This window comes from Camelina sativa, chromosome 19 (genome assembly GCF_030686135.1).
Source record: "Camelina sativa cultivar CO46 ecotype springtype chromosome 19, ASM3068613v1".
In the NCBI taxonomy this organism is placed as follows: domain Eukaryota; kingdom Viridiplantae; phylum Streptophyta; class Magnoliopsida; order Brassicales; family Brassicaceae; genus Camelina; species Camelina sativa.
Genome location: NC_141898.1, coordinates 1,147,484 through 1,172,291, shown reverse-complemented (window position 1 = coordinate 1,172,291; position 24,808 = coordinate 1,147,484). Strand labels below are relative to the sequence as shown.

Sequence of the window (24,808 nt, the reverse complement as noted above, 5' to 3'; positions counted from 1 at the left end):
TTAGAATAAACTATATATAGTGACTAATTTATTTTTGGTTATCAAATTATTATTAAGAAAATAAAATGTCAAAAACTATATTACTTAAAAATTTAAAAATATATTTAACCAACATAATTACATATTGAACCAACATAATTACATTATTACTTAACACTCAAATTTCTTTTATTAATCCAACAGAATATTTGATTTGGGTGTAAATTTTGTAATAATATCTTTATTTAGAAGATTATATATATAGCAATCGATTTTCTCATTTTCTTTTATTTTTTAAGATGTTTAAGTGTTAAATTACTTTACATGGAAAAAGATAGAACAAATGATGCCAAAACTTACGAACCAAAGACGATACAATGGATTGGACACCAAGCTCGATTATTCTCCATCATATTGCAATTTAACACTCAAGTTTCTTTTATTAATCCAACCATGTAAAAATTATATTTAATTTGTATATAAATTTTGTAATAACTTCTTTATTTAGAACATAATATATATAATAATTGACTTTTTTTTTGAATTAATATTAAGAAATTTAAGTGTTAAATTACATTTCTTGGCTAAAGATTGAACAAGTGATGCCAAACTTACGAACCAAAGACGATACAATGGATTGGACACCAAGCTCGGTTATTCTCCATTATATTGCAATTTAACACTCAAATTTCTTTTATTAATCCAACCATGTAAAAGTATATTTAATTTGTGTGTAAATTTTGTAATAACTTCTTTATTTATATATATAATAATTGATTTTCTTATTTTCTTTTATTTTTATTTTTGTTTTTGAACTAATATTAAGAGATTTAAGTGTTAACTTACATTTCTTGAAAAAAATTGAACAAGTGAAACAAGTAATGCCACTTACGAACCAAAGACGAAGCAATGGATTAGACACCAACCTCAATTATTTTCCATTGTATTGCAATTTAATACTCAATTTCATTTCTTTTATTAATTTAACCATGTTAAATTAACATGGTTAAATTAACATGTATTAGTAAATCAAGTTTTATTTAATAAATATTTAATCAGTAAATCAAATTTAATTAATCTATAATTGTAATATCATGGTGAATGGTTAATTTTGTATCAAACTAACCTGAATTTAGTAGGGAGAATGAGAAAACCCGAGCCATTCCTTCCGCACATCCAAATAATCCACATCCTGCAAATTTTCCATTAGACCAGTAAAATAGACGTAATTTTTATATATATTACATGAAGTCTTAAAAGAAACAAATCAAAAGCTGTGGAAGATGATGACACACCCTAAAAAGCAATTCTTCATTCATTAATCCCTACAGAGTTTTTCATATTTGCAAATGCATAAACAATTAAACACATAGATGCTAAAATGTACGGTAGGTAAATGAGTCAAAACTTTTTTTTTTTTTTTTTTTTTAAAAGATATCGGATAAATAATTTGTAAGAGTAGCAATACAATCAGTCAATGAGTCAAAAACTTACCTCAATCAAATAATGGAAACTGAGAAACCAACTCCTTCACTTCATCAGTTTGTTGTATATGAATGCCATGTCACCTACAAAATATATTCGAAATTTTAACTGAAAATAATGTTGTCACTCTGTAAATTTCAAACATGATCTCAGCCGCCAGTTAAACATATGATATATAAAGAGAGAACAAGTTCTAAACATATAAGATAGAGAAACCACATACATGGAGAAACTAAAACTTCATCCATTGATTCTCTAACCATCAGCTTTGAAGTTCATAACAAGAAAAAAACCAGCTAAATTCACTCTCAAACAGAAGATGATCTCTACTCTGTGCTACATTGGCACACAAGACGAGACGAACTCAAGAAAAAAGGAAAAAAGAAGAGAGCTTAGGGAAGAATACAAGAGAACCTACAGAGTATGCGAGAGGCGGATAGCTTTTCTCTACCGAAGCTTCGTCAATCGCCGGAGGGCTTTTAGAACGGAACGGAACGCAAGTAAATAAAGAGAGGAGTGTGTTAGATAATGGGAAAATTGGAAATTGTTTTCTTCTTTTGGAAATTATTCTTAAATTTACAAAATATTACCGTTCAATTAAATACTTGATAATACCGTTTTAAAAATGTTACCGTTAGTACTTGTTGTTACTATTACAGAGGAGAACCAAGTTAAAACGGGAAACGAGGGGCAAATAACCGAGTAAACCGACTGTCACCAGATCTTTTTAAACCAACACAAATCGATATTTCCCCTTTTTTTTAAAAACAATAATTTTTAATTTCGTAAATATGATAGCGAAGAGAAAGCCCATTGTAGGCCCATTATAGCCAATCAATCTCTAAAAAAGGCCAATTAAGCTACACTGTTGCAGATTAAAAATTAACTCTTTCAATTTTTCATTTTCCTGGTTCATCACAAGCAAAAATTCATATATATTTATTTTTCCATAACCCAAAACATTATGATATATAAGAAAATTGGTCAGTTGTGTATTTATATATGTACTGTCAAGTGTCAAGTGCTTTCTAAATTAAACTGAAAAAAGAATTACAAAACTATCAAAAGAGTCGAGAACACTTTCTTTTTAAGTAACACTTAATACAAAATTAGAGAAAAACAAAAAAATTGAAAAAGATCTCTCTCCCAAACGGAAACCGGTTTAAGATCGAGTGAGCAAAGTCGAAATATGAGCCGCCGAGAGCGTTTGGGCTCTTAGAAGCGGTCGGCTACCAGAAAGTCGTGGCGGCCTATCGAGAAAAACGTCGTGACCACTTAGATTTCGCTCCGATGCGCCGCCGCATCCAGATAATCTACGACAGTGAGGACTCTCCCGTCGCTGCTTCAGCTTTGCGTTGAATGGATTCTCCGGCTTGGCGAGATCTTCCACGCTTAACGCTTCTGCTAATGATGTGAAAGACTGTGATTTACCTTTGTAATGTTTCGATAATCCTCTCCTGTTTATGAAAATTTCCGTTTTGGGGGTTAAGAAAATATTCGTAGCAAAATTTTTAAAAAAAATTATTTCTCTAAACTCCCCAGAAATGAAGTATTTCCGTGTTATACTCTTAAAACTATAAGATTGTTAAGAAAACATCTTAACTATTGGGGTTTATCCTGATAGGATTTAAAATCAGGGGTTATAAACGGAACCTTCTGATTCTAATTTACCTTGAAGAAGAAGAAGAAGTTCGACGGTCCGAATCATCAAGAGAGTTTGGAAAAGAAGACGGAGAGTTAACACCTTCATCTGCGTCCACGTCTGCGTCTCTGACTAAGTTTCCGCGTCTGCGTTCTTCTCCCAACATAAGAGACTCCATCTGTTCTTGATAGTGCATTTTTTTCTTCTAAGCCGCTCCTAATTTAGTACTAAAGAGTTGAGAATAGAAACAGTACCGTTTATAAGCTTTATATATATTTTTAATCAATATAGTCGGCTTGTAATTAAAATGTAATGAATCATTCGAATTTAAAACATTATCTAATGAGTTTGGTTTCTCAAATAACATGTCACGCCCATGAACATGGGTTCTGGTTTTGCGGTGTTTTATAATAATAAAGATGTCAGAGATAAGATATTTTGGGAATGATTGAACGAGATGATGACACGTGGAAAGAGAGAAGAAATGGACGGAGATTAGATACATGTTACGTGGTGGGTGGAAAGAGATGGCACGAACGACGAGGTCATCGAGAATCTCTGTGTAACGAATCTAACCGATACGTGTCGAACTATGTTGAACAGATTCAAAGACTTTTTTGTGCCATGATTGATAAATGAACTTCGTTTTATGGACCGTTTCTATTCTAAGCCCCTTCGCACATGATCGCTTTTTAAAAACATTATCTTGGGAGGATTAGAGGAATCTAAACGTTTTCTTCACTGAAGAACAAGTAGAATGTTTTCCTCTACTGTGTTTATTTTGCCCTTTTTTCCAGCGTAAAAGAAAGGTTCACTAATTTTTCTACTGCTTTTATTCTAATTGGTAAATGATATAGTCAGAATCAGCTGTTCTCTACTCTTAATTATATTCCTCTAATGAGGGCCACCCAAACATACCCAAAGTGGGTTACGAATATTGCTTATTTCATTGACGGAGTTTATAGATGCTAAGTAAAAGTATTATATGTTTCTGTTCCAAAAACCACCAGAAACTATAATTTACAATCAAAATCACTTTCGCAAGTTATAAACATAAACACAAAATGTATATACGTCAGTCATTTCATCAGAAAAGGCTTTGATCAAATAACTCAACTCAGTGTTTAAACCGAAGAAAAAAAGAATTCCTAAATTATGTATCAGTAGTCAGGCCAAGTATGGCTCTGTATAGAGTTCCTCCCGCTAAGATATTCCACATGAATCTCAATGTATACTTCGAGTCAATACATTCAAAAGTTTCGCCACAGTTCAAACATTTTAAAAGGTAAAATTGAGAGAAATCGAATAACTGAAAGCCAAAGAAAAAATAATGAAGTCTGTCATAGCAAGGTCAATATGGGGGAAGCAAGTACATGATCATATTCTAAGAGGTACTACTTGACTTATCTATCCTACATTATCTATTAGCCACTTATGAATTACCCTACTCTTAAAACTGAATCGTCTAGATTCTGAAGGACGAGTGATTACTCTAGTCTACAATGTCCATTGTTTGGTATTGGTCAATCAAGGGTTCATGATCGGTTCTTGTGTCTAGCAAAACATATCAAAAGCACATACGACTACAATACTACTTCAGACTTCAGATGCATCATTCATGACATTTGTATTTAACAGTTAATACGCACATATTAGAAAGGGTTCCCTGATTACTCCAATTCACAGAATGCTTAACAGAAATCACAGTATATAGCCATAGACTCAATTCATTAAAACCATCAATCATGTGTGTGTCATCAAATGCATATCCTGAATTGGAGATTATAGTCAATCAAAATTCAAAATTCAACAAGAACAATCTCAATCTGGTAACAAATAAGAATCCAAGCATGGGAAAGTAGGATAACTCTTTCAATCTCCGGAAGTCAAAAACGTTGAAACAGAGACAAAAAAAAAAAGAAGAAGAAAAGGCATTACACTAATTGGACCTGAGACGAGAGGCGAGACCAACCGATCAATCCTTGTTCTTGAGCCTCTCGATCCTCTGGTTAAGATGCTCGATCCTGACAACCAAATTGGTGACAGAGTAAAGGATCCAGTAGAAGACAAGAGCAGCCGCGATGAGAAGCGCGTTTCGCTGGGATTTCATCATGGATTTCTGGTGACGAAGATGCTCCGACGGTGTGCAGGAATCGCCGTCGCACGAAGGCATAGTCTCGTACTTCCAGTATATGTCCATCAAGAGGAAGAGACAGAACGGAACTATGGAGAGAAACGGTTTGAGGAGATTACGCGTGACGGCGACTAATCCCTTGCGCAGCCCGTCGAGTCCTGGCATCGTCAATAGCACCACCATGATCGCTTCAGCCGCCGCCGCGTAACCTAAAACAACCCATTCGAGCGCCATTATCACCGGATCAAGCTAGATCTGAAGTCTGTCTGTCTCTTCTTCGCACCTAACCTTGATGAAATTTCTATTTTTCCGATCCTTTTTTTTTTCTTCTTCTTCTCGTGTGGGGATTTTGGAAGAGAAGATGTGAGTAAGGAACACGTGGGCGGTCAACGCGTGTCGCACGTCGGTTAAGAGGGAGAAGATTTTCTAAATGGGCTTATGCGTTTACTTAAACTCGGCTCAAATAGTTACAAAAGTAAATAGGCTTAGATTCACACACAGACACAGTCCATTTGTCAAGTAACAGCGTCAGAAAAATAAAATACAAAATGAAACGGCAACGTTTGGTAGGTGAAACACGTGGATCAGATTGTGTTTTGTCTCCTAATCACATCACTTTCAAAGCAGATACATAAATGGATATATATAATCACACATTAAACGGACTCATCACACATACTGACTAAACAAAAGAAGCAAAATCTTACAGTAGAAACAAATTCTCTCATCTCCGACGAGAAGAAAAAAAAAAACAGAGTTTGTATGGCAACCAGATCGAAGAGCTTTCAGTTGATCACCACCGGTTTAAGGACGCACCTCGTCAAGACACGCGCTTCGGCACGCGCCACCGCCTCTGCTCTCTTCCCTTCACGGTATCAAAAACACCTTCTTTCTCTTTACTTGTTTTTTTTCTTCTTCCAAAATTATTTCATGTGTTCTTTGAACCTAAGTAACAAAAAGAAAAAGAAAATATATTGATGACAACTACATTTTAATGTGGAGTAATTCCCCATGAAATGGACAGTAGTAGTATACAGTAACATCATCTTGATTATATATGATGGAAACTGATATGAACATATTAGAGGTTTGTGGTGTTTGGTTATTATTTCTCAGTGTGTTACTAGTTTGGTCAAACAATCTTTAGTTTTCCACTTTCTTGAATTCAAGATATGTTTCCCAGATCTGGAAAGTTCAGATAACAGACTTCTTTTAGGTACTAGGGATCCAGATTAGTTTATGCATTTTATATTTCAATATCATACATTTGCTCTCTTTTAATTTTTTTTTTTGTTCGTATCTCTGTATGCTTAATATAAACGCAATGGATCTGAAAAAGCCCCCTGTCATATTTGAACAAGTGTATTAGTTTCGAGTCTTAAAAGTCTTTTTCTCTCCAAGAAATCCTTTTACCATATCTTAATATATTAATACATTTTCTTGAAAATAATTATATTCGTACGAAAAGCATAATAAGCAATGTACCACTGTACCATTCTACTACCAAAAAAAAATGGCATATGCCATTAGGCGTAAGTGGATAATACCAAAACAAATCTAGTTCCGGATTTGACACGTGTCGGTAGTTGCCATTTACATCAATACCCTTGAAGAATATTGTAATAAAGTCCTTTTTCTTTACTCGCAGTTTTAAGTAACTGGGGGTCAAACTCAAAACTGTAACCAAAACTAATGATTTTGCTTACATGTTTAATTACAAACCACATTTAGTTTCTTCTTTGCTGTACTCCATCTTTTTTAAACACGTTATTTTCATCTAATAGTATGAGATCAGTACGTAGACGTGACCTGGCTGATCTTCTCATATCGTTAAATTAAGATAAGAATTGGACCGACAGCTTTGAAGATGTAGAAATATTGATGGGGGCTGACTATGACACATTTTGACATTACTTGATTTTTATATCAATTTATAGTGAAAAGGCGTTTAAGGGTCACTTTTTATGAAAATCAAAACTTTCCATCTTAAATAATATACAATGGCCGGATATATAAAAAATCTATACGAAGAGTGACTACTGTACGAAATCATTATTTTTTGGGTGGTTGTGTTCCTGTGGGTATTTTCTGTGGTGGCAACGTCTCACCTACCAATCAACAATCTCCCACCCAACCGGAAATTTGTTTTTATTTTCCTTGATATCGCGCATTGATCTGATTAAATAATTTTGGGCAGATTCTTTTTATACATGCGACAGAATGTGAGATAAAATGAAAGTCTTCTAACAATCTTTTTCTCTTGAACAGTCGGAGTGGTCATTCCTCGGCGTATGATAAGAACGTGGAGGATGAACTGCATGCAAGTGCAGTACCTGACGAAGTCATAAAGCCAGATTCCGATAAATATTGGTCTCCTCATCCCCAAACAGGAGTTTTCGGCCCCTCCACTGCTGAGCACACCCCCGCTGCTGAGGGTGCACGCCAGGACTCTGCGGTGCTGGAGGAGACTGCTTGGTTTCGCCCCACAAGTCTCGAGGACTCGGACAAGACTCACCATGTTTGAGTCTCCCACTCTCTCTTTCTCCCTGCTTTTTACTGGTGTAATGTTGTTGTAATAAGGTTCTTTCTAAGTAGACAATCTGCCAAGTCAAATAGTGTCCTAAAATAACTTTTATGTTCTGCTGGTATGTCTATGTTGATGGGTGTTAACAATAAAGATTCAAACCAATCAAAAATGAGGTTTGGTTTTAAATTTGGTGCGGTTAATGATCAGTGATGACCCCACGACAGATAAAAAAGACATCATCTGCTAATCGAATCTCCCAAGAACAAAATCAATTATATGTGTAATTTGACTAACCAGCGAAAGAGTCATAAATCAAATGAAACGAAAAAAAGCTCTCTAAGACTAGTAAACTAAAAGCTGAAGCTAAATCAAAGATACATAAAGCTTTCTAAAGAGAGAAAAATAAAATATATACAAAACGAACCAGTGGTGGTATATTGTTCTACTTCTTCACCGATCTGTACCAATAAATAACCAGAGCCTCTCTAAGTCAACTCTTCTCCCTACGACTAATTTTCCCTCAGAATCATCACATAATAAAAGCCTGATGGTTGCTCAAAAAGATCCATCATCCCAGAAATTGTAATGCCCTAAACGTGAGACTCGGAATTGTTATATGTTTGGTACCTGTAAATCTCGTTTTCACTTGAGTAGAGCTCTTGTTATTGATCTCTTCTTCTCTCGTTAAAGGTTTTCGCAGTTGGCTTTGAAGGCGGTCTATTTATCTTCTCAAGTAATCTGCTAAATACTAGCTTGACCGGTATGCAGGCCACAGTTGGTGGTCCTGGTAATACCCGTCTGTTAGAGAGCTCGTGTGTCCGGTCTCGTAACACCTTCATCCCATTGTGCCCTTGTTCTGCGCTGAATGATGATAGTGCCCTTGTCTTTTGACTAGCAGTAGCATTTGTGTTCTTCAGCAACTTCTTTTGCTGCTGCTGCTGCTGCTTTCTCTCTGCAGGTGGTCGTGGAATTCGCAGTGAACTGTTTCTCCTCGCCGAGTTATCATCATTACTAAAACTTCCCAGACCGAGTTTCTTTACAAGCGGTTTTCTTCCCTGATCGGCCGGAGAATGATCATAGTTTGCTTCATCATCCGCTTCGAGGGAAGATGAGAATGGCTGCAGCCGTGGAACCCGGGAATTACTCCTTCTTGCAGTCTTCCAAGCAGAGGGCAGAAGAAAGCTTTTGTCATGGTAAGTTGTTTCATTACCAAAATAATCAATTGTCTGAAAATATGACTCGGAGGAACCATCTGCTAAGACTTCGATTTGGACTGGATGTCCAATTATTGCTCTGCCATTTAACTTACTCATAAGTGAGACAATTGGGACAGGCCCTTTCTGATAGCTTCCTCGCACTTCTAAATCCACATCCATCAACGAAGAACGCGTTTTTCTGCCAAAATGTCGTTGAGAAGCATCAAACTCCTGACCTAAACCTTCAAGTTTTTCCTCCCCTCGCTTCCTCATACCAATCCGGCCTTCCCAAGGATCATCATCCCAGTCCAGAAAGTCATGGCTGTAGATGCTTTTACATCCAGATGAAACCACAGATGAGAACTGATAATTATCACCTGGTCCAATCATTCTGTCCCCGAACTGCCTTTCGCTGGGATCAGTGTCATCAGTACCATCGCTCATATCATTTGTCCCATTAAAATCTAACCCATAACCCATAGGCTTTTGCCCAAATGCCCTTCTCTTATATTCACAATATCTTCCATCTTCCATACGATTACGGTGCATTTCTCTCTTACGTGCAGACCTTCTTGGAAGATTGCGCAAGTTTCTTTTGCCCTTGAGCTGCCACTTGGAAACCGTGTTAGCATCATTATCAGGATTGTGGGAATAAAGGTAGGAAGAATCGCCAGAAATGGATGACTCATAATGATCTTCCTCACTGCTGGTGCTTTCATCTTCTTCTGACATATGTCTACTAAAAGTATTGCGTCGCTCTGAATGACGCCCAGCTCCTGGAAAGAGAAGATTTCAAACAATAGTTAGGGCATAACTAACACCTGTACGACACAGAGACAATTGTGGTCTACGTAACCAAACAGGTTAATAGGTTTTTACAGTTCAGAGGCTTGACACAAATTCTAGTCAAAGTAACTTCAGAAATGATTGCCGGCTTGCCACAATTGAAAGCCAATTTTCGCAAAAGTAGAACACATTTATATTGATAAGAAACAAGATTTTAGCCCTCCAAAAATACTTCACCTGACGGCAAGGGAATGTCATCATCAGTATCCTCCTCCATATCAGAAGTATCAGTTTCAGATTCAGAATAATCAGATTCCATATCTTCCAAAAATTCAGGAGGGTCATAATCTAAATAACGAGAATCACCACGGACAAAGGAGGAATGCATTGCCTCCCTATGGCCTCGCAAACTCTGATGCAGGTCTGAAACATCATTAGTATCATTTGGTGTAAACATATATTTAGGCCTTTTAGCCTCTGCCTTACTCCTTGTGTTCTCCTTTCCTGAAAGGGAGCCAAAATTTTCAAATGAATTTTATGTAAAAAAGGGCCAGAAGCCTTAAGTATCCAACCATCTTGGAATTAAAACTTGCAAGTTTTCAAATTCATCTCACCGAGGGAATAAGTGGGCCTCTCCATGCTAAAATCTCCACTAGAAGAAGCTGAAGAGTTGCTTCTGGCAAGATATTTTAAGGAAGTATCAGGACCATTGGAACGTGAAATCTTTCGCTTTGAAGAGGCGGTTCTAAGTCCAAAGTCCTGCAAGCCTCTCATTCTAGGTACAGCCTCATCCTCACAACTTGGCTGTTCTTCCTCTTTATCTCTCAGCAAATGCGTAGCATCACCAACCCCTAGAAAATCTGTGGACTCTCTTGTTCCATTAGAGATATCATGAACCCTAACTAAACCCATTCTTTCCCTGGTTGTATCAGGAGAGTGATCTCTAGCAGTGTAGGGAACTAGTTTGCCTTCTTTTTTCAGCAAGTCCTTTTCAAGTTCAAGGGCATGGAGAATGGCATCTTCTCTACGAGCATACTTCTCCCTCTTTCTTATAGTCAATGCTTGCGAAGATTCTACCCTTTCAATGCATTCATCAAAATCACCACAACGAAATGGCTTCACCCGCTTAGATTTCTCTAAATTGTACCAATCCCTAACCACATTATAAAAAATTGAAACAAAACTGCTTTCAGTAACTAATCAAAGTCCAAAAGAAAGTTCACACAGACAGAAGAAAAAAGAAGAGACTTACACACTTGCATCCTCTCTCCCGAGGAGCTTAACTGGAGTACCAGATCGTGGCGAGGTGATATGCGTAGAGTCAAGATCTTCTTGACCAAGTATCTTCCCAGGCCACCACGAACCGTTCCTCCTCCTAACCCACACAATAGAACCCACCGTCCAATCCGGAGAACCTGATCCTGGACTTCCCATTCTTCTCTTTACACTCAAGATCACACTATTTTCTCTCTTATCTTATACGTCACTACCACAAAAAAGGCCTCAAAAGTCTTACCATTCTCTAAGAATAAAAAAAATCTTATACGGCGGTGTGTATTGATTGATCTACCTTAAAAAATCAGCTTAGCCGCCGGTAATACAGAGAAATCCCGGCGGATCCAAAACCACAACTGAAACAAACGGAAGGGAAGAAAGTGAAGACGGCGAGGACTAAGCTTTCCATTCAGATTTGGAAAATTTCCATTAACCCTACGCTCTCTCTCTCTCTCTTTACGCTGGTTAGGTTAAAACCTTTCCCTCGCAGCTCTTTTTTTTTCTTTCCACCACCGCCCGTCTATCATAAACTTATGTATAAGCGAGTGGCTCTGTCTCTCTCTCTTTTACTCTCTGAAACCTTCGCGTCTCTCTCTATCTCTCTCTCTCTCGCTCCTCCGTGACTCCGTCTCTCTTTCAATCTCTCTCCTCCGGATGGTGAATGCTAGCTTCGCAGTTCATTCAATTTACACGCGCTCCCCGAAAAGCGCGTGCTTTTTACGTTACCGAATCATAGGCCCATTCACTAATCAATAATTTGGGCTTTTTTAGTTCGTAGGCCCAGTATAATAACATGTTGGGTTTTTTAAAGATAATTTTCAAAATTCAAAATTGACGCTGCAACGGTCACATCTGCTCAGGGGGGGAGTTAGGGTTTTTGTGTTCGCCTAAATGGTATATATATATCCTTCGTCTTCGGATCTTCAGTCTCATCATATCAAGCAGAAACGTCTTTGTTTTTTTTTGATTCAACCGTCATTTTTCTAAACCCAAATCAAAGTTGAGATCGTCGCCATGGATTTCGACAGTCTTCCGAGAAGAGATCTACAGTTCTTCTGTAAAAGGAACAAAATCCCAGCCAATATGACCAATATCGCCATGGCCGATGCTCTCAAATCTCTTGAGATTGTAAGTCTTTTTGTTTTTTGCCTTCTCCTTTCTTTAGAGTTTTGTTCCTGTAGTCTTCGCATCTTGCTTGTAAGTCTAAGTGATATTGTTGCAATCGATTTGAGATCCACATCTTTGCTTACTGAGATTGATAAATTTAGGGCGTTTGCTAGAGCATTTGATAGTGAAGAATATGAAAATCCTCGAAGTGGGTTTCAGATAATGCTTGCTTTTCAATTGGATCGTATTCTAAGATCTGGTTGATCTTAACATTTGTTGATGGGTGATGGTTATGCAATAGTAACATTAGCTTTGCTTGTGAGTTTTACAAATTTGTAATTATACTAGATCCATATCATACATTTGTCTGACTATTTTGTGATTCGATAGGTTGAAGGTATTGATGACTTCATGAATCAGTCTCCAACCAGTGTAGCTCGAACTGCTGCTAGAACTACTCGGAAAAAGGCCACCAAAGATGATACTCAGTCATCAGATTTGGTCACCCGTTCTTGTTATGTGGGTAAGTCCCTCGCTGGAGAAATGGAGCAAGAGAACAGAGACACGAATATGCTCCTACATCCATCAGTAGCTCAAGGCCGTAGAAGAGCAGCAGCGACCTCGGTTGCTGTAAAGTTAGACGTCACCGATGCCATCCCTGAGGTCAACGTGAGCAAAACTCCAGCGGCGAGAAGCACGAGAAGGGCTCAGGCAGCTGCATCTTGTAAGAAGGATGAGTCGGTTCAGAGGGTGTACAGCACCAGAAGGTCTGTCAGATTGCTTGAAGAATCTATGGCTGACCTGAGTTTGAAATCCGTAAATGTACCTGCAAAGAAGCACGAAGATGCTGAGAGAGAAGATTCTCCAGCAGGTATGCGATGCCTCGTTATTTTAAACAGATGATTTCCATGTTCTTGTAATTTGGATGAGTTTGTAATCATGTTTAGTTGTAAATTGCAGGTTCCAAATTCCAGGCAAAATCAGATGAAATCTCAGAGAAAGTAAAGGCTGAAGGAGTTGTGTCAGTGAGAGATTTGAACGATTCAATGGAGAAGGAATGGGATGGTTCAAAGAATGATTCAGATCTTGACATATTATATGGTGATCTTGGTGATATCACTTTCTTTGATGCGTCCACTAGTAAGGAACAGATGAATGGAACAGGTATGCATACACACTGGCATACCCATCAATGTTGTTCGCTTCACTATTTTCTTGTTTGCATTTCTTAATTTCCATGGGGGCTTTCTTTGCAGATTCCAACACGGTTTCAGCTTCGGACAGTTTTGTTCTAGTCCAAGAACAAGAAACATCGCAGGAGGATGACTTTGTTGTCGTAGACCATGCTGCTTCTACTTCCACCGCAAACACTCTGGCCTGCAACAAAGAATCAGAGACCGAACAAATGAAGATTGATTCTGAGTCTGATTCAGATGAAACAGAATATGAAACTGATCAGGAGGAGGGTGATGCTGTTGCTGTTGCCGTTGACACAAACCAAGAGGCATTCGATTCTAAAGTCTCTGCTGGTGATAATGTGAGTATGGTAGACTCAGTCACAACAGTTCTGATAGCTGATGAATCAAAAGAAGTCGATGAGATAGCTTCTGAGGAGGAACTTGAAGTAGACAGCGATGAATGGTCCGAATATGAGATAGACGAGGTCGAGTTGGAAGAAAACAGTTGCGGATCTGAGGAATCGATTGACACTGAATCAGAAGAGGCTCCTCTCTCAGATAAGAAGACTCCAGATTCTTCTTCTTCTTCGTCAACACTTGCTGCTGGTAATGAGACAAAAACTCCGTTGTCTCCATCTGAAGCAGAATCAATCGTAGAGAGCAAGAAGAAGAACAAGGAGGATGCTGTGGAGATGGGTCTTAACATCAATGGAGAGGGAGAAGCAGAGGCCGAGGCTAAGAAGAAGACAAAGAAGAAGAAGATAACTGCTGAAGAGAGCTTCAAAGACGTGAGCGTGAGGCAACTAATAAAGTTGGTCAAAGAGCTTGATATTAAGAGTAAGCAGCAACAACAACACAAGGGCGCTAAGTAGAGAAGACAACTATTTCCGCCTCTTTTTTGAAATCATTTCCTTTCTCTCTTGGAAAGATATTGATGTTGTTTCCTTCTGCTGTGTTTTTCTTTTTTTAAGAAAAAATTCTATTTCTTTTATAATCTCATTCGTAATTTCTTTATGCCTTTCCAATAATCTCTCAATTCATTTAGCTTGTTCTTAATTTATCGAAGTGAAGAGCCAAAGCTCAACAGAGGATGACAGAGACGCAAAAAGATCAATCAATCATCTTTTATGCTTTAAGGGATACTTGATGATCATATGAGAGTTTGACAGTGTACATTTTATCCATCAGAATTTTTTACAATGAAGCTCCAAAGTCATATCATGCAAAAAGGAGCCTAGCATTAAGCTTTCAGAAGCAGGGCCATGTGAAGACAAACGAAAAGAAAAACAACTTCCATTACTTAAGTATGGAGAGATTTTGATTTTATGATATTACTAACATATCAGAGGCCAAGAAGAAGACTTTGGCCATGGACTAAAAGTATATAATGGTGGATAGACTGAACACCATGAGCTTGATTTGGTACTTTTCGTATGTCAATTATAGCTAGTAAATGGAGTGAGTGTTAAAACGAGGGACCAACGGATGAGTAACCAGCAGCTTTAACCTCTTTGAGCGTAGAAGATAACCAGTCTAAGCCTTCATAGAGTCCATCTCCTTGAAGAGCACATGTTCCTTGTATATGCCATTTCCTGTTCTTGAGATCAAGTAAGCCAAGCCCTTCACATACTTCTCGAGGAGACATGGCTCCTCTCTGAGATTCATAAAGAATTTGGATGAATATTGGTAAATGAGAAAGATATCACATAAGGAAAGCTAGAGCTTTGAACTTTTTTACCATGTCTTGTTTGTTGGCAAACACTAGAATGATACTGTTGAGCATGAATGGGTCTCTTATGATATCCTGAAGAAATCAATTAGCAGAGGTTAGACAGTCCACAGAGACTAGTTCTACCCAAAAGTTTAGTGCAATTTTTATAAGGTACCTGAAATTCTTGCTTAGCTTTACCGATCCTCTCTCGGTCCAAGGAGTCTACCACATATATCTGCAAATGCATCAATTCGTTAACCATCTGTCTAAAGATTCCAGGAAAAGAGGAGAAGAGACTCTATGATCAGAAGCAAAAAAGAAGTGAAGACTTTACAAGTCCATCGGTATTATTGAAGTAATGTCTCCACAAGGGCCTGAGCTTCTCTTGGCCACCAACATCCCAGACAGTGAAAATCACATTCTTGTACTGAACTTTCTCAACATTGAAACCTGTATAAGAAAAAAAGTTCAAAATCCTCTCAGCAAACAAGTCGTGAGATAGTTCAAAAAAAACGCTTTGAGAGATCTGACCTACCGATTGTGGGAACAGTTGACAGAACTTCTCCAATGTGGAGCTTGTAGAGTATCGTTGTCTTCCCAGCCGCATCTAGCCCCAGCATAACGACCTGGTAAACGAAACACACAATCATATTTGAGAAACCCTAAACAACATAGATTAGTCATAAGAAACACACAAACAAGAGATAATCACAAATCACAATCATGATAAACCCTAAACCACATAGATGATTAGTCATAAGAAACACCACAAAACCTCTAGTAATTGAGCTGGGTTGGTAAATATACACAAAACAAAAGATCAATCATATATAATTCGTAACAAATGATGAAGGAAGGAACAGAAGATAGGTTAACACACGAATCCAACAAAAAGGGGAAGAAGGATTCAGTAAAAAGAAAGAGAGAGTAGTACCCTCATCTCCTGGTTTCCGAAGAAAGTATCGAAAAGCTTACGAAAAGTTTGACCCATCTCTGATCTCTCACACCCCTAAAAGCTTTTATTAAACCCTCACAACAACACGAAGACGAATGTTAATTGGTTTCTCTTATCCACAAAACCCCCTAATAAAAACTGAAGGAAACAGAGAGAATCAAAAGCTTAAGATGATCGATTTTTCCAGGAATTGAAGATTTTCCCGAGAAAGGTTGCGTTCTTTTTTGGGTACAATGGAATCAATCCAGGTGTGTATTTAGATTCGACTTGGTCATCTCTCTACAGTATTCAATTTTAATCCGGTTTACAAAAGTCAAATTAATTAGGGTCGGTTTAAAACCGGTTGAAGGGTAAAAACGAGATGCCGGAGGAAATTGCTCTTTGCAGTGTCAAGGCCCAACTAGGCCTGTTAATATTTCGTTTAAAACAAAGAATTTGATTATTGTTGTCCTCTAAACATATTTCATTTTGTTAATACTGATTACTGAATCAAATCATCCAGTCTTACGAAAAGAAGAGGAATACTAGCTACTCAAGTCAAAAACTGTTATGTAGAAAAGCTACACCAAATCCAAACGCACCTAACACTTCTCTCATTTCTAAGCTTTCCATTTCTCAAAATCGATTAGGAAGCTATCTACTACTCAAAAAAAAAAAAAAAAAAACTCTTTAAAGCCTTTTACTATCATCAGAAAGAAAGCAACATAATTCATCCATTGGTCTAAGACACGAGAAGACTTAAGAATCAGTCATGTCGTCTTGAATTTCGCTGGGAGCTATAAGTCCAGGAATTGAAAGCATTCTTTGTCTCTCTCTCTCCATTTGAGCTGCAGCTTCCTCAACATACAAATCTTTGTTATCCTGAACAAATCAAATCCAATTCATTAGATATTTTTTATTTATGATATGTGGTCTTAACGGAAATAAGATACCAATAAGATATACCTGAGCAGAAAATTCCTTGGACTGAACAAGGAAGTCACGTATGTTATTCTTAAACCTGCCAGCGTCGCTTCTCGTCTCGTAAAGTCCATTCACAAACTGTGTCACCTGTTTTTGTTGTGTGTTGTCAGTTTTCAAGATAACTCGCAATCAAAGAAAAGAAAATCCTCTGGTTTAGTCAAGTTTAGAATAGTTACCTCTGTTGTAGTCATGTTGGGGAATGATGAGCTTAGAAGCTTGATGGTGTATTCACGAATAAAGGCAGCATTATTTGGACACGAATGATGTACCGTTGCAGCATCCCACAATGGTTCCGTCAAAGAATCACTCTCAACCTGAATATTTTTATGATCGATCCTTTAATTCTTCTGCATAAACTAGCCAAGTGGCAGATTTTTATGTAAGTTGGAATCTGTACCAGGCAAAATAGATGCTGCAGCACTAACACATGCAACTTGAACCCTGGCTTATGGAAGGTATCGGTCAAGACAGCAAATACTTCTTGCTCAATTTGCAGAAAGTATGTTCGGTAGAATTGGTTACAGATGTCAGATTTCTGTCACAAATCAGAGAGAACATGTTACATCATGAACAAACATAAGGGGCCAAAAGTGAAACAGTTAACACAACGAGAAAAAACCTGGAAGTTTTTCAGCATTTCGAGCAAGAGAATGAGCCCAGTTTCAGCGATATTTCTTTCAGTATGCCTAAATGCCCAGATAACTGAATCCATCACTAGCTTCAGTTGCTGATGATTAATTATAAAGAGGCACAAAAAACAAGAAAACTATCAATATGGAAAGGGAGTTAGTAGCTTTCTAAGATCATGCAAAGAAAACTAACTGAAGAACATAATCACCAACCTCACTTGACAACTGTATCAAGGCACGGAAACAAAATGTGGCAATAGCACGAAGTAACGAGAAAAACTTGAGGCGGTGCTCTGGGTAATCTTCAAAATTTTTAGTAATCATCTACAGAAAAACAAATTGACCTTCATTAGATGCATAACTACGATTGGGAATCACAGTACATTGTTCATAATATCTCCAAAGTGTGGACTGACTTCAAATGCACATGTGGGAAGTATTTTCAATGGAGCATAGAATCCATTACCTCCAATGTGCACTGGAAAACAGCTTCAAATATGAGGAGAACTTCATCTTGCATTACAACCTTGTACCTACAGGAACACATCAACAAGTTGCCAACTTAGAAGATAATATAATTTAATGGTACATTTTGTGTAAAACTTCTTTGGCGATTTCACACAATTGAAACTTCTATGCATCAACTAATTCAATTAATCCATGATGATAAATAAAAATATTCTTAAAAGAGAAGACTGTAAACATCGTGGATTAATAAGGCAAACTGAAACAGAGAAGATACATACTTGTTTATTATCGTTGCAAAGAGTGATAAGACTTCTGATTCTCTGGCATCAGGAACATTTCTTGCATAGTCGCCAAGTACTTGATCCATCATTGGTGGAACAAACTGTTTTCCAATGTGTGGCTGGTTTTCAGCTTTGTCTAAAAATGTTTCTATCAGCTTAAGGATTTCCCTCTTAACAGACCTGTTCCGTGAAGCATAAAGATGTAATGTTATTCCAGTTTGAAATAGAGGGGAATCAAAATCTGTGCTTTTATTTGATGTACATTGCCCTCCTACCTTAAAAGTTTAACAAGAGATGCTCTTGATGCGTATGGGCCCCCATTAGCAATGCTGCTTGACACAAGTTCACTATACATTCTGGTGCAGAAGAGGAAGAATTACGTCAATTATGTCTACCACATAACTCTTAACTGCAACATAACTATTGCATAAAGAGTGTACCTGTAAACATTCAGCATATCCAAGTAGATCAACGAAATTTGAGATAAGAAGTTTGTTCCAAGTGAAGTTGCAACCCGCGTATTTGTCTGCACACATATATAAGTTTATACCATGTAAGAAAAACCAAGGTCTACCAATGCACCAGCTCAACCATAATGAATCCTATATTTATGTATGAAATTCTAATGTTAAATAAAATTCCAGCCAAACTCTGTAAGATATCAGACCTGGAGGATATTAAGCACAGTACGTATCACATCTGGGTCCTTGAGGATATCTGCACTTTGGCGGGCTTGTCCTAAAATTTCTCCCCATTTCTAAATCATAGCAAAAAATACCTTTAGCCAGCTATGACAAAAACAAAAGCTGAACAGTACCTTTTAACTTAACACTTAACAGACCTGATTCGGGAGAGCCATCAACCTCTGGAGGTATTCACCCCTCTTCTGAGCATCTGATTCTGCCTGGATCATAGTACCAACCTGGAGAGAGAGATAAATAGAGACAAAGAATGCGATCACAATAAGAAATAGCTTCCCATCTCCATCAAAGAGACACGACTAACAATACTTACAGATTCATAAAATGTGTGAATCTGATGAAGCTCAAGATCTCCAACAATTGTAGTAAGGCTTGATAGAAGTTCAGATACAAATGGCTCACTTTCTCCAACCTGAAAAGCACAGAATGTCACTTTTTAGATGATAAACTAAGAATTAAAAGGTGTCTTAAACGGACCAGTACATACCTGAGCAATAACGAATCTTCGGTTGCACTTTATAACAATTTTCAAGAATGTGTCGCATGCCATGTCCTAAAAAAACGTAGGTCGTTAGATAACCCAGACCACCCAAAGACCACAGGGACAGCAATAAGGTGAGCAATGACTTTTTATGAACACTGAGACGTAATAAACGATGGTACAATCAGATATAAAGGGATAGTAATGAAATCAAATTCTCAACTGGTTCTACTTAATATGAAAGATTCAGCCAAGAAACTATAACTCCTACAGAAATTCTAATTCCAACTTGAAAAAGGGAAGAATTACCTGAACACCAGGATGCGTCTCATGCATAAATTCAAACAACTTATGGACAACTGTCTTCAGAAACTTCCAATGGGCTCTTAAGAATCTTGAATATTGTCCAACAACATACCTGAAGCGAATGTACAAGAACACAAGTCAAATACTCAAACAAATCATGCATGGGACAAGTTTAAGTTTTGGGATATATATAATGCTAGCAGGTAACAAGTGATCCACTTCTAGAGAAAATCTCACGCTACATAAGTACCAACATCCAAGCCAAAATCAACAATATAATGTATAGGTATTAATTTTGATAAGATGTAATGAATAGGTTTCAATTCTAGAATCCATGATGTAGAAAAAACTCACATGATGTTGCTCGCAATAACAGCTTTATTGTCTTTTCCCTTGACGACTTCACATAAACTTAACAAATCGCGGATAACCATCACTAGAAATCTGTTTTCCTGAAAAGAAAAGAAAACAGACGGAGTTGTTTGATATGATTAGTAAAGGACACAAACGTCACAAAACACTGGTGGTAGAACCAATGTAACACAAATCGACCATAAAGCAATAGGAGACCACTCAAGAACACTAATAACATTAGAAACATTAGAAAAATGCTAGCACATACCTAGGGCCAAAAGTATATGACTGAAATATAAACAAATCTAAAACTGTAGTTCATTACAAATACAATTAGACACTGAGAACGGAGATCTTACCTGTTCTACTATCATGGATCCAGAAATGGACCCAATAGCCCAGCATAAAGTGTTCAGATTGTTCCATGCCCATTCCTCCCCGCTCAACTGTTTGCTTAGCTTACTCAACATCTTAGAAGAAACAACAAAAAGTTGACATCAATACAACAGGGGTAAGCCAAGATTCTACCCTTTCAAAGTACGGCTAATCCACAATCATGAACACTTCTACATATACTACCATTAGCACACATAACAATAGTAAAGAATTAAAAGTAAACTCTGAAAACTAAATCATTCTAGAGTCAAGAGGATAGGAAAATCTAGCAACCCTCAAAATAAGTACCTGTTTTTCTGTATCTTCATGATCAAGGTGAGAGAGGTAGATTAATGTCTCCCGCATTATCTGCATTGGTGTAAAATATGAAATGGAATACCATATAATTGAAACCTAAAAGTCGGATCATATAATAGAACTTTCTTCTAATATATCATAACACTATTGGTATCCTATATCAAAGGAGTAGCGATGCGAGTAAAAGTTGTGTCAGTTTTTCTCTCCGATTTCATGAGTCAAGGAAAAAAAAGAGAGTTTTAAATAGAGCTAATTCAACATTAAAAAATAATCAAAAGTCTAAATAAACATTCATTTATATTTATTTTGTTTATATTTCTATTATATAGTAATTGTAAAAAATAGCTAATACTTTTTAACCACAAATATAAATACTCTGTTTAATAACTATGAATGAACATGCCGTGTGTGGAGGACCTAGTATATCTTACATAACTGAAGATAGGTCATATGCACGATTGGTACCTTATACTGGACAAGAACATCATTATCCTTCATAGTTTCACGGACAATATTCCCATTTTCGTCCTCAACAATTAACACTTCTTCAGGCTTAGCCATGCGACTAATCATGAGCCCCCTTAATTTTGACAATGGATCTGAATAAATTTTATGCCGCTCTGTGACTTCAGGTTTAACACCATCAACCGTACGAGGAAGGAAAGCCATCTGATACTAGGAAAATAAAGACCCAGGTAAGTAAATACATCAAAGCAAAGTTCAACCAATACAATATCTATAATCCTGATTTCCATTCTATACAAGAGCATAAAGGAGTCATACTTGCATTCCAAACAGACTTGGAGTTAGTGCAGGGTGACCGACATGATGTTGCGACCCAAACAACTCCAAAACTAATGAATTCCAATAGTCCAAACAAACCTGTTCACTCGTAAGCAAGCAAAACGTGTCAGTTTCCAAAACATTGAAAAAATAACATGAAACCATTATGTATATATATAAATATTAAAAACTATAATTCACATACCTTGAATACTTCAGAGTCATCAACATATGATATGCTAATGAGATATCCCAGACCCGCAAGTAAGAGAGAAATATTTTCGGGTGAAGATTCTAGAACTTTTATATGTGACTGCAAACGAAAAAAGAGTAGAAAAACAAATGCAAAACCATCGTCCATCAGTTACACATCCAAAACAACCTGACGTAACTTACTCAACAAAGAAAGAGATATACCTTGAAAAACGAAGTGAAAAACAGTGCCAAGTTCTGGATAAAAGCCTAGAGGTAAAGAAGATATACAGTCATTATCTCGAAAAATACAATGGCCAGAAACTAACCCACAACAAAAAACTTGCCTGTTCTTCACTACTTCCGGTTGAATATGCCTCAGGGATATTAAAATTTAAAGGAAGAATTGCCTGCAGATATGAAAACAAGTATGGGCATCAACCTAGAAGCCAAATTATCATGAAAGTCAATCTAAATACAGGACAGAACAGGTAAACGACCATAGAAAGTACATTGACTAACTAAAAGTGAGACTCTATAGTAGGATCATTAATGAATAAATCCACGAAAACAAGTAGAACCAACAAACAAAGATAACAGCACTACCTGCAAGTGATTCATGAAGATGCTGTACATCTTGACATATTGCACATTGTAGACTTCCCCAAAATTAAGAGCTGCAACCTGCCAGAAAAACACTAGTTAGACAATGACAGCAAAATAGTGACAGCAGAAAAATCTGAACTACATACTGGCATACCTCTGACAGACACTGAAGTGAGAGATTCCTATATGCTGGAACAGGGAAGAAATTAAGTAGGGTCTCCAGCTGCCAATAACTAGATCAGTAATGGGAGATTTTGTAATTAAAGACTTGTTAACTTATTTCATTCCACTTATTCCAAAAATATTACCAACGGGGACTCAAATATATATCCCAACGGAATCCAAGAAAGATAGGCATGCAATGCAGAGAGTGTTGCACGTATAAGCTCTGGTCTATGGGACACTGAGAAGACATATAGGCATAGCTCGTGAATGAGTTCAAATTCACTGCATAAGAAAGCAGTATAAATCAGTAAAGTATGAAAAACAAACATTAGCTACAAATTACGGACATATACTTGAACATAGTTAATTCTTATTTCTACTTTATTCTAATAAAGTAAACTTCTTGAAAAGTCTAACTTGCCTGTTTAGAGATTGTTTGAGTTCATCGATCTTTTGCTGAGTCATCTCTCCTCTTGAGAAGTCAAAGACCTCCTCACTTAGGAGCTAAGAAAATAAGAAATGTTATTTAAATACACAATGAACTTAATTAATGCAAAGGTAACTAGATTGTACTTACTTTCAAGATAGCCATGCAGTTCTCACAGATAGTTTCACTAGTTTTCGCAGCTTTAACTAGATCAGGAATAAAGCTTCTCCATTTTGCTGGCCACTCATGTTTCACGATCTGCACACACATCACATCATACGTTATTCTCAAAGACTAAACAAACTTTTTCGATAAATTGGCATGAGCAAAATGTTCAGACGAAGTTGGCTTCAGCAAAAGCCATACCAGATAGTGAACACAAAAAACAGAACTCAATGCAAATAAGTATATATATATATATTATAGCAGAAACCCTGAAGGTACCTGAACCAGGATGACATTTAACTTGTTAACATAAAGCCTTTCCGCTCTGAAAGTTGCTTCATCCCCTGAGAGCTACACGGTAAATTCATCATCAAAACAATTCAGTTAATCTATCCTCTTCGTTCTAACCCAAAAAAAAAACAACCTAATGCCTATAGATACATACCAGCACAATGACTTCAGAGATGTAATTTTTCATTCCATCACGTTGTTCATCGGGTAAGGCGTTCCACCTGTATTTGATAACACCTTCCAGCACCTGAAATAATAGATAATGTCAAGAAAAATCAGCAGCAAAATAATGAGAATACAAGAGCAGATTAAAGAGAACACTGAAACCTACCTGTAGTGCAAAATATTTTGTATGCGTACTACTGGTGTTCTGTAGAATGTGAACCACTTGAAGCCAAGTATCAGGATTAGCTTTCAAATTCCGCAAGATATTATCCGCAGAAGCTCTCTGCAAAGTGTTTTCAAACATTATTATCTCTCATGGAAAGCATATAGATGCAAAAACTTGGACTATTTGATTCCAAAGCATCAACACAAATTACATAAAACTGTTGAGTGTTTTTTTTTTTTTTTCCAGATTACAAGAATAATCACAAACAAATCGAAGCAACGACACTAAAATAATCTGAAACCCACGAAAAAAATCAACCAAACTCATCCAATTTATATCGGAAATTCTAAACCCTCGCCTAAACCCCCAAATCGATAAAAAAAAAAAAAAAAAAAAAGCGACGACAAAGACGCCGCATTAACAGTAATAAATAGACCGCTTAATGCGGTGGCTATACTCTCGCTCATCGTTAAAAAAATCACCGATAAAACAATGGACTCACTTCTTCCTTAGATCCGGTAGCGTAAAAGGCCTCAACAGTGGCATCGAGTAAAGGGACGTCAATCGGCTGACTCAAGTCTCGTAACTTCTCAGCAGCCATGGCGGAGACGATTCACAAATTCCAGAAGAAGAATCGAAAAAAAAAAGGAGACTCGATTACGAGAGTGAATCAATGAAGGGAAAACAAATTTCTCGAGTTTTTTTTTTCTCTGGGTAGAGGTAGAGCGGTACGGAAGAGAGAGGCAGTTTTAAATATAGGGGAGAGCAGAGGTTTGTTTTTGAAAGACCAGCTTAAGATTGACGCTGGAGACGCTGGGAAAAAGGAAGGACTTGTAATTTTGTTTTTTATTTCGTATTTATCTTTTACTTTTTCGTTGACCGTCTCAGGGTTTGAATTGTATACAGAGCTACTCATATATTTAGTAGTATTATTCAAATATTTTACCTGAATCAATTATGTGTTGTTCCGATGTCCATTCTAGTAAAATGTTTCAGC

General features: G+C 37.1%; 7 protein-coding genes and 1 long non-coding RNA gene across 10 annotated transcripts; 2 read left to right on the top strand and 6 right to left on the bottom strand.

The window, feature by feature from the left end:
* Positions 1 to 1,071: 1,071 nt before the first annotated feature.
* LOC147920040 (uncharacterized) lies at positions 1,072 to 2,021 on the bottom strand. Its single transcript, XR_015591066.1, has 3 exons — positions 1,883 to 2,021; positions 1,474 to 1,547; positions 1,072 to 1,171 (listed from the first exon to the last, which is right to left on the bottom strand). It is a non-coding gene; the product is annotated as an uncharacterized LOC147920040 (long non-coding RNA).
* A 458-nt stretch (positions 2,022 to 2,479) lies between these two features.
* On the bottom strand, positions 2,480 to 4,728 carry LOC104763943 (protein OXIDATIVE STRESS 3 LIKE 3). Its single transcript, XM_010487352.3, has 2 exons — positions 3,136 to 4,728; positions 2,480 to 2,921 (listed from the first exon to the last, which is right to left on the bottom strand). Exons 1-2 carry the CDS (start codon positions 3,300 to 3,302, stop codon positions 2,627 to 2,629), a joined length of 462 nt encoding a protein of 153 aa, XP_010485654.1. The 5' UTR covers positions 3,303 to 4,728; the 3' UTR covers positions 2,480 to 2,626.
* A 130-nt stretch (positions 4,729 to 4,858) lies between these two features.
* On the bottom strand, positions 4,859 to 5,474 carry LOC104763942 (uncharacterized). Its single transcript, XM_010487350.3, has one exon. It carries the CDS (start codon positions 5,472 to 5,474, stop codon positions 5,082 to 5,084), a length of 393 nt encoding a protein of 130 aa, XP_010485652.1. The 3' UTR covers positions 4,859 to 5,081.
* A 422-nt stretch (positions 5,475 to 5,896) lies between these two features.
* LOC104763941 (late embryogenesis abundant protein At5g17165) lies at positions 5,897 to 7,953 on the top strand. The gene is made up of 2 exons (XM_010487349.3): positions 5,897 to 6,112; positions 7,509 to 7,953. The coding sequence occupies exons 1-2, from the start codon at positions 6,003 to 6,005 to the stop codon at positions 7,762 to 7,764; spliced, it is 366 nt and encodes a 121-aa protein (XP_010485651.1). The 5' UTR covers positions 5,897 to 6,002; the 3' UTR covers positions 7,765 to 7,953.
* Positions 7,954 to 8,021: 68 nt separating this feature from the next.
* On the bottom strand, positions 8,022 to 11,719 carry LOC104763939 (uncharacterized). 2 transcript variants are annotated; one of them, XM_010487348.3, is made up of 5 exons: positions 11,320 to 11,716; positions 11,002 to 11,235; positions 10,364 to 10,902; positions 9,987 to 10,253; positions 8,022 to 9,739 (listed from the first exon to the last, which is right to left on the bottom strand). In XM_010487348.3, exons 2-5 carry the CDS (start codon positions 11,181 to 11,183, stop codon positions 8,430 to 8,432), a joined length of 2,298 nt encoding a protein of 765 aa, XP_010485650.2. In that variant the 5' UTR covers positions 11,184 to 11,235; positions 11,320 to 11,716; the 3' UTR covers positions 8,022 to 8,429. The 2 variants fall into 2 exon arrangements, with proteins under 2 accessions (XP_010485650.2, XP_010485649.2); XM_010487347.3 differs by having other exon boundaries at positions 11,002 to 11,719.
* A 144-nt stretch (positions 11,720 to 11,863) lies between these two features.
* Positions 11,864 to 14,327, top strand: LOC104763938 (uncharacterized). The gene is made up of 4 exons (XM_010487346.3): positions 11,864 to 12,152; positions 12,522 to 13,002; positions 13,092 to 13,295; positions 13,388 to 14,327. The coding sequence occupies exons 1-4, from the start codon at positions 12,039 to 12,041 to the stop codon at positions 14,179 to 14,181; spliced, it is 1,593 nt and encodes a 530-aa protein (XP_010485648.1). The 5' UTR covers positions 11,864 to 12,038; the 3' UTR covers positions 14,182 to 14,327.
* Positions 14,328 to 14,415: 88 nt separating this feature from the next.
* On the bottom strand, positions 14,416 to 16,281 carry LOC104763937 (uncharacterized). The gene is made up of 6 exons (XM_010487345.3): positions 15,955 to 16,281; positions 15,556 to 15,646; positions 15,355 to 15,470; positions 15,196 to 15,255; positions 15,048 to 15,113; positions 14,416 to 14,963 (listed from the first exon to the last, which is right to left on the bottom strand). Exons 1-6 carry the CDS (start codon positions 16,009 to 16,011, stop codon positions 14,775 to 14,777), a joined length of 579 nt encoding a protein of 192 aa, XP_010485647.1. The 5' UTR covers positions 16,012 to 16,281; the 3' UTR covers positions 14,416 to 14,774.
* Positions 16,282 to 16,417: 136 nt separating this feature from the next.
* On the bottom strand, positions 16,418 to 24,780 carry LOC104763936 (protein EXPORTIN 1B). 2 transcript variants are annotated; one of them, XM_087501931.1, is made up of 32 exons: positions 24,314 to 24,780; positions 23,812 to 23,928; positions 23,635 to 23,727; positions 23,469 to 23,540; positions 23,175 to 23,282; positions 23,019 to 23,101; positions 22,741 to 22,879; positions 22,587 to 22,655; positions 22,433 to 22,510; positions 22,174 to 22,236; positions 22,052 to 22,096; positions 21,840 to 21,947; positions 21,635 to 21,733; positions 21,317 to 21,526; positions 20,843 to 20,902; positions 20,518 to 20,628; positions 20,159 to 20,256; positions 19,808 to 19,916; positions 19,505 to 19,570; positions 19,331 to 19,429; positions 19,158 to 19,238; positions 18,984 to 19,073; positions 18,757 to 18,842; positions 18,592 to 18,672; positions 18,314 to 18,496; positions 18,034 to 18,100; positions 17,781 to 17,891; positions 17,558 to 17,665; positions 17,336 to 17,473; positions 17,115 to 17,252; positions 16,921 to 17,025; positions 16,418 to 16,836 (listed from the first exon to the last, which is right to left on the bottom strand). In XM_087501931.1, exons 1-32 carry the CDS (start codon positions 24,410 to 24,412, stop codon positions 16,714 to 16,716), a joined length of 3,237 nt encoding a protein of 1,078 aa, XP_087358057.1. In that variant the 5' UTR covers positions 24,413 to 24,780; the 3' UTR covers positions 16,418 to 16,713. The 2 variants fall into 2 exon arrangements, with proteins under 2 accessions (XP_087358057.1, XP_087358058.1); XM_087501932.1 differs by having other exon boundaries at positions 21,317 to 21,520; positions 24,314 to 24,697.
* Between the last annotated feature and the right edge of the window lie 28 nt (positions 24,781 to 24,808).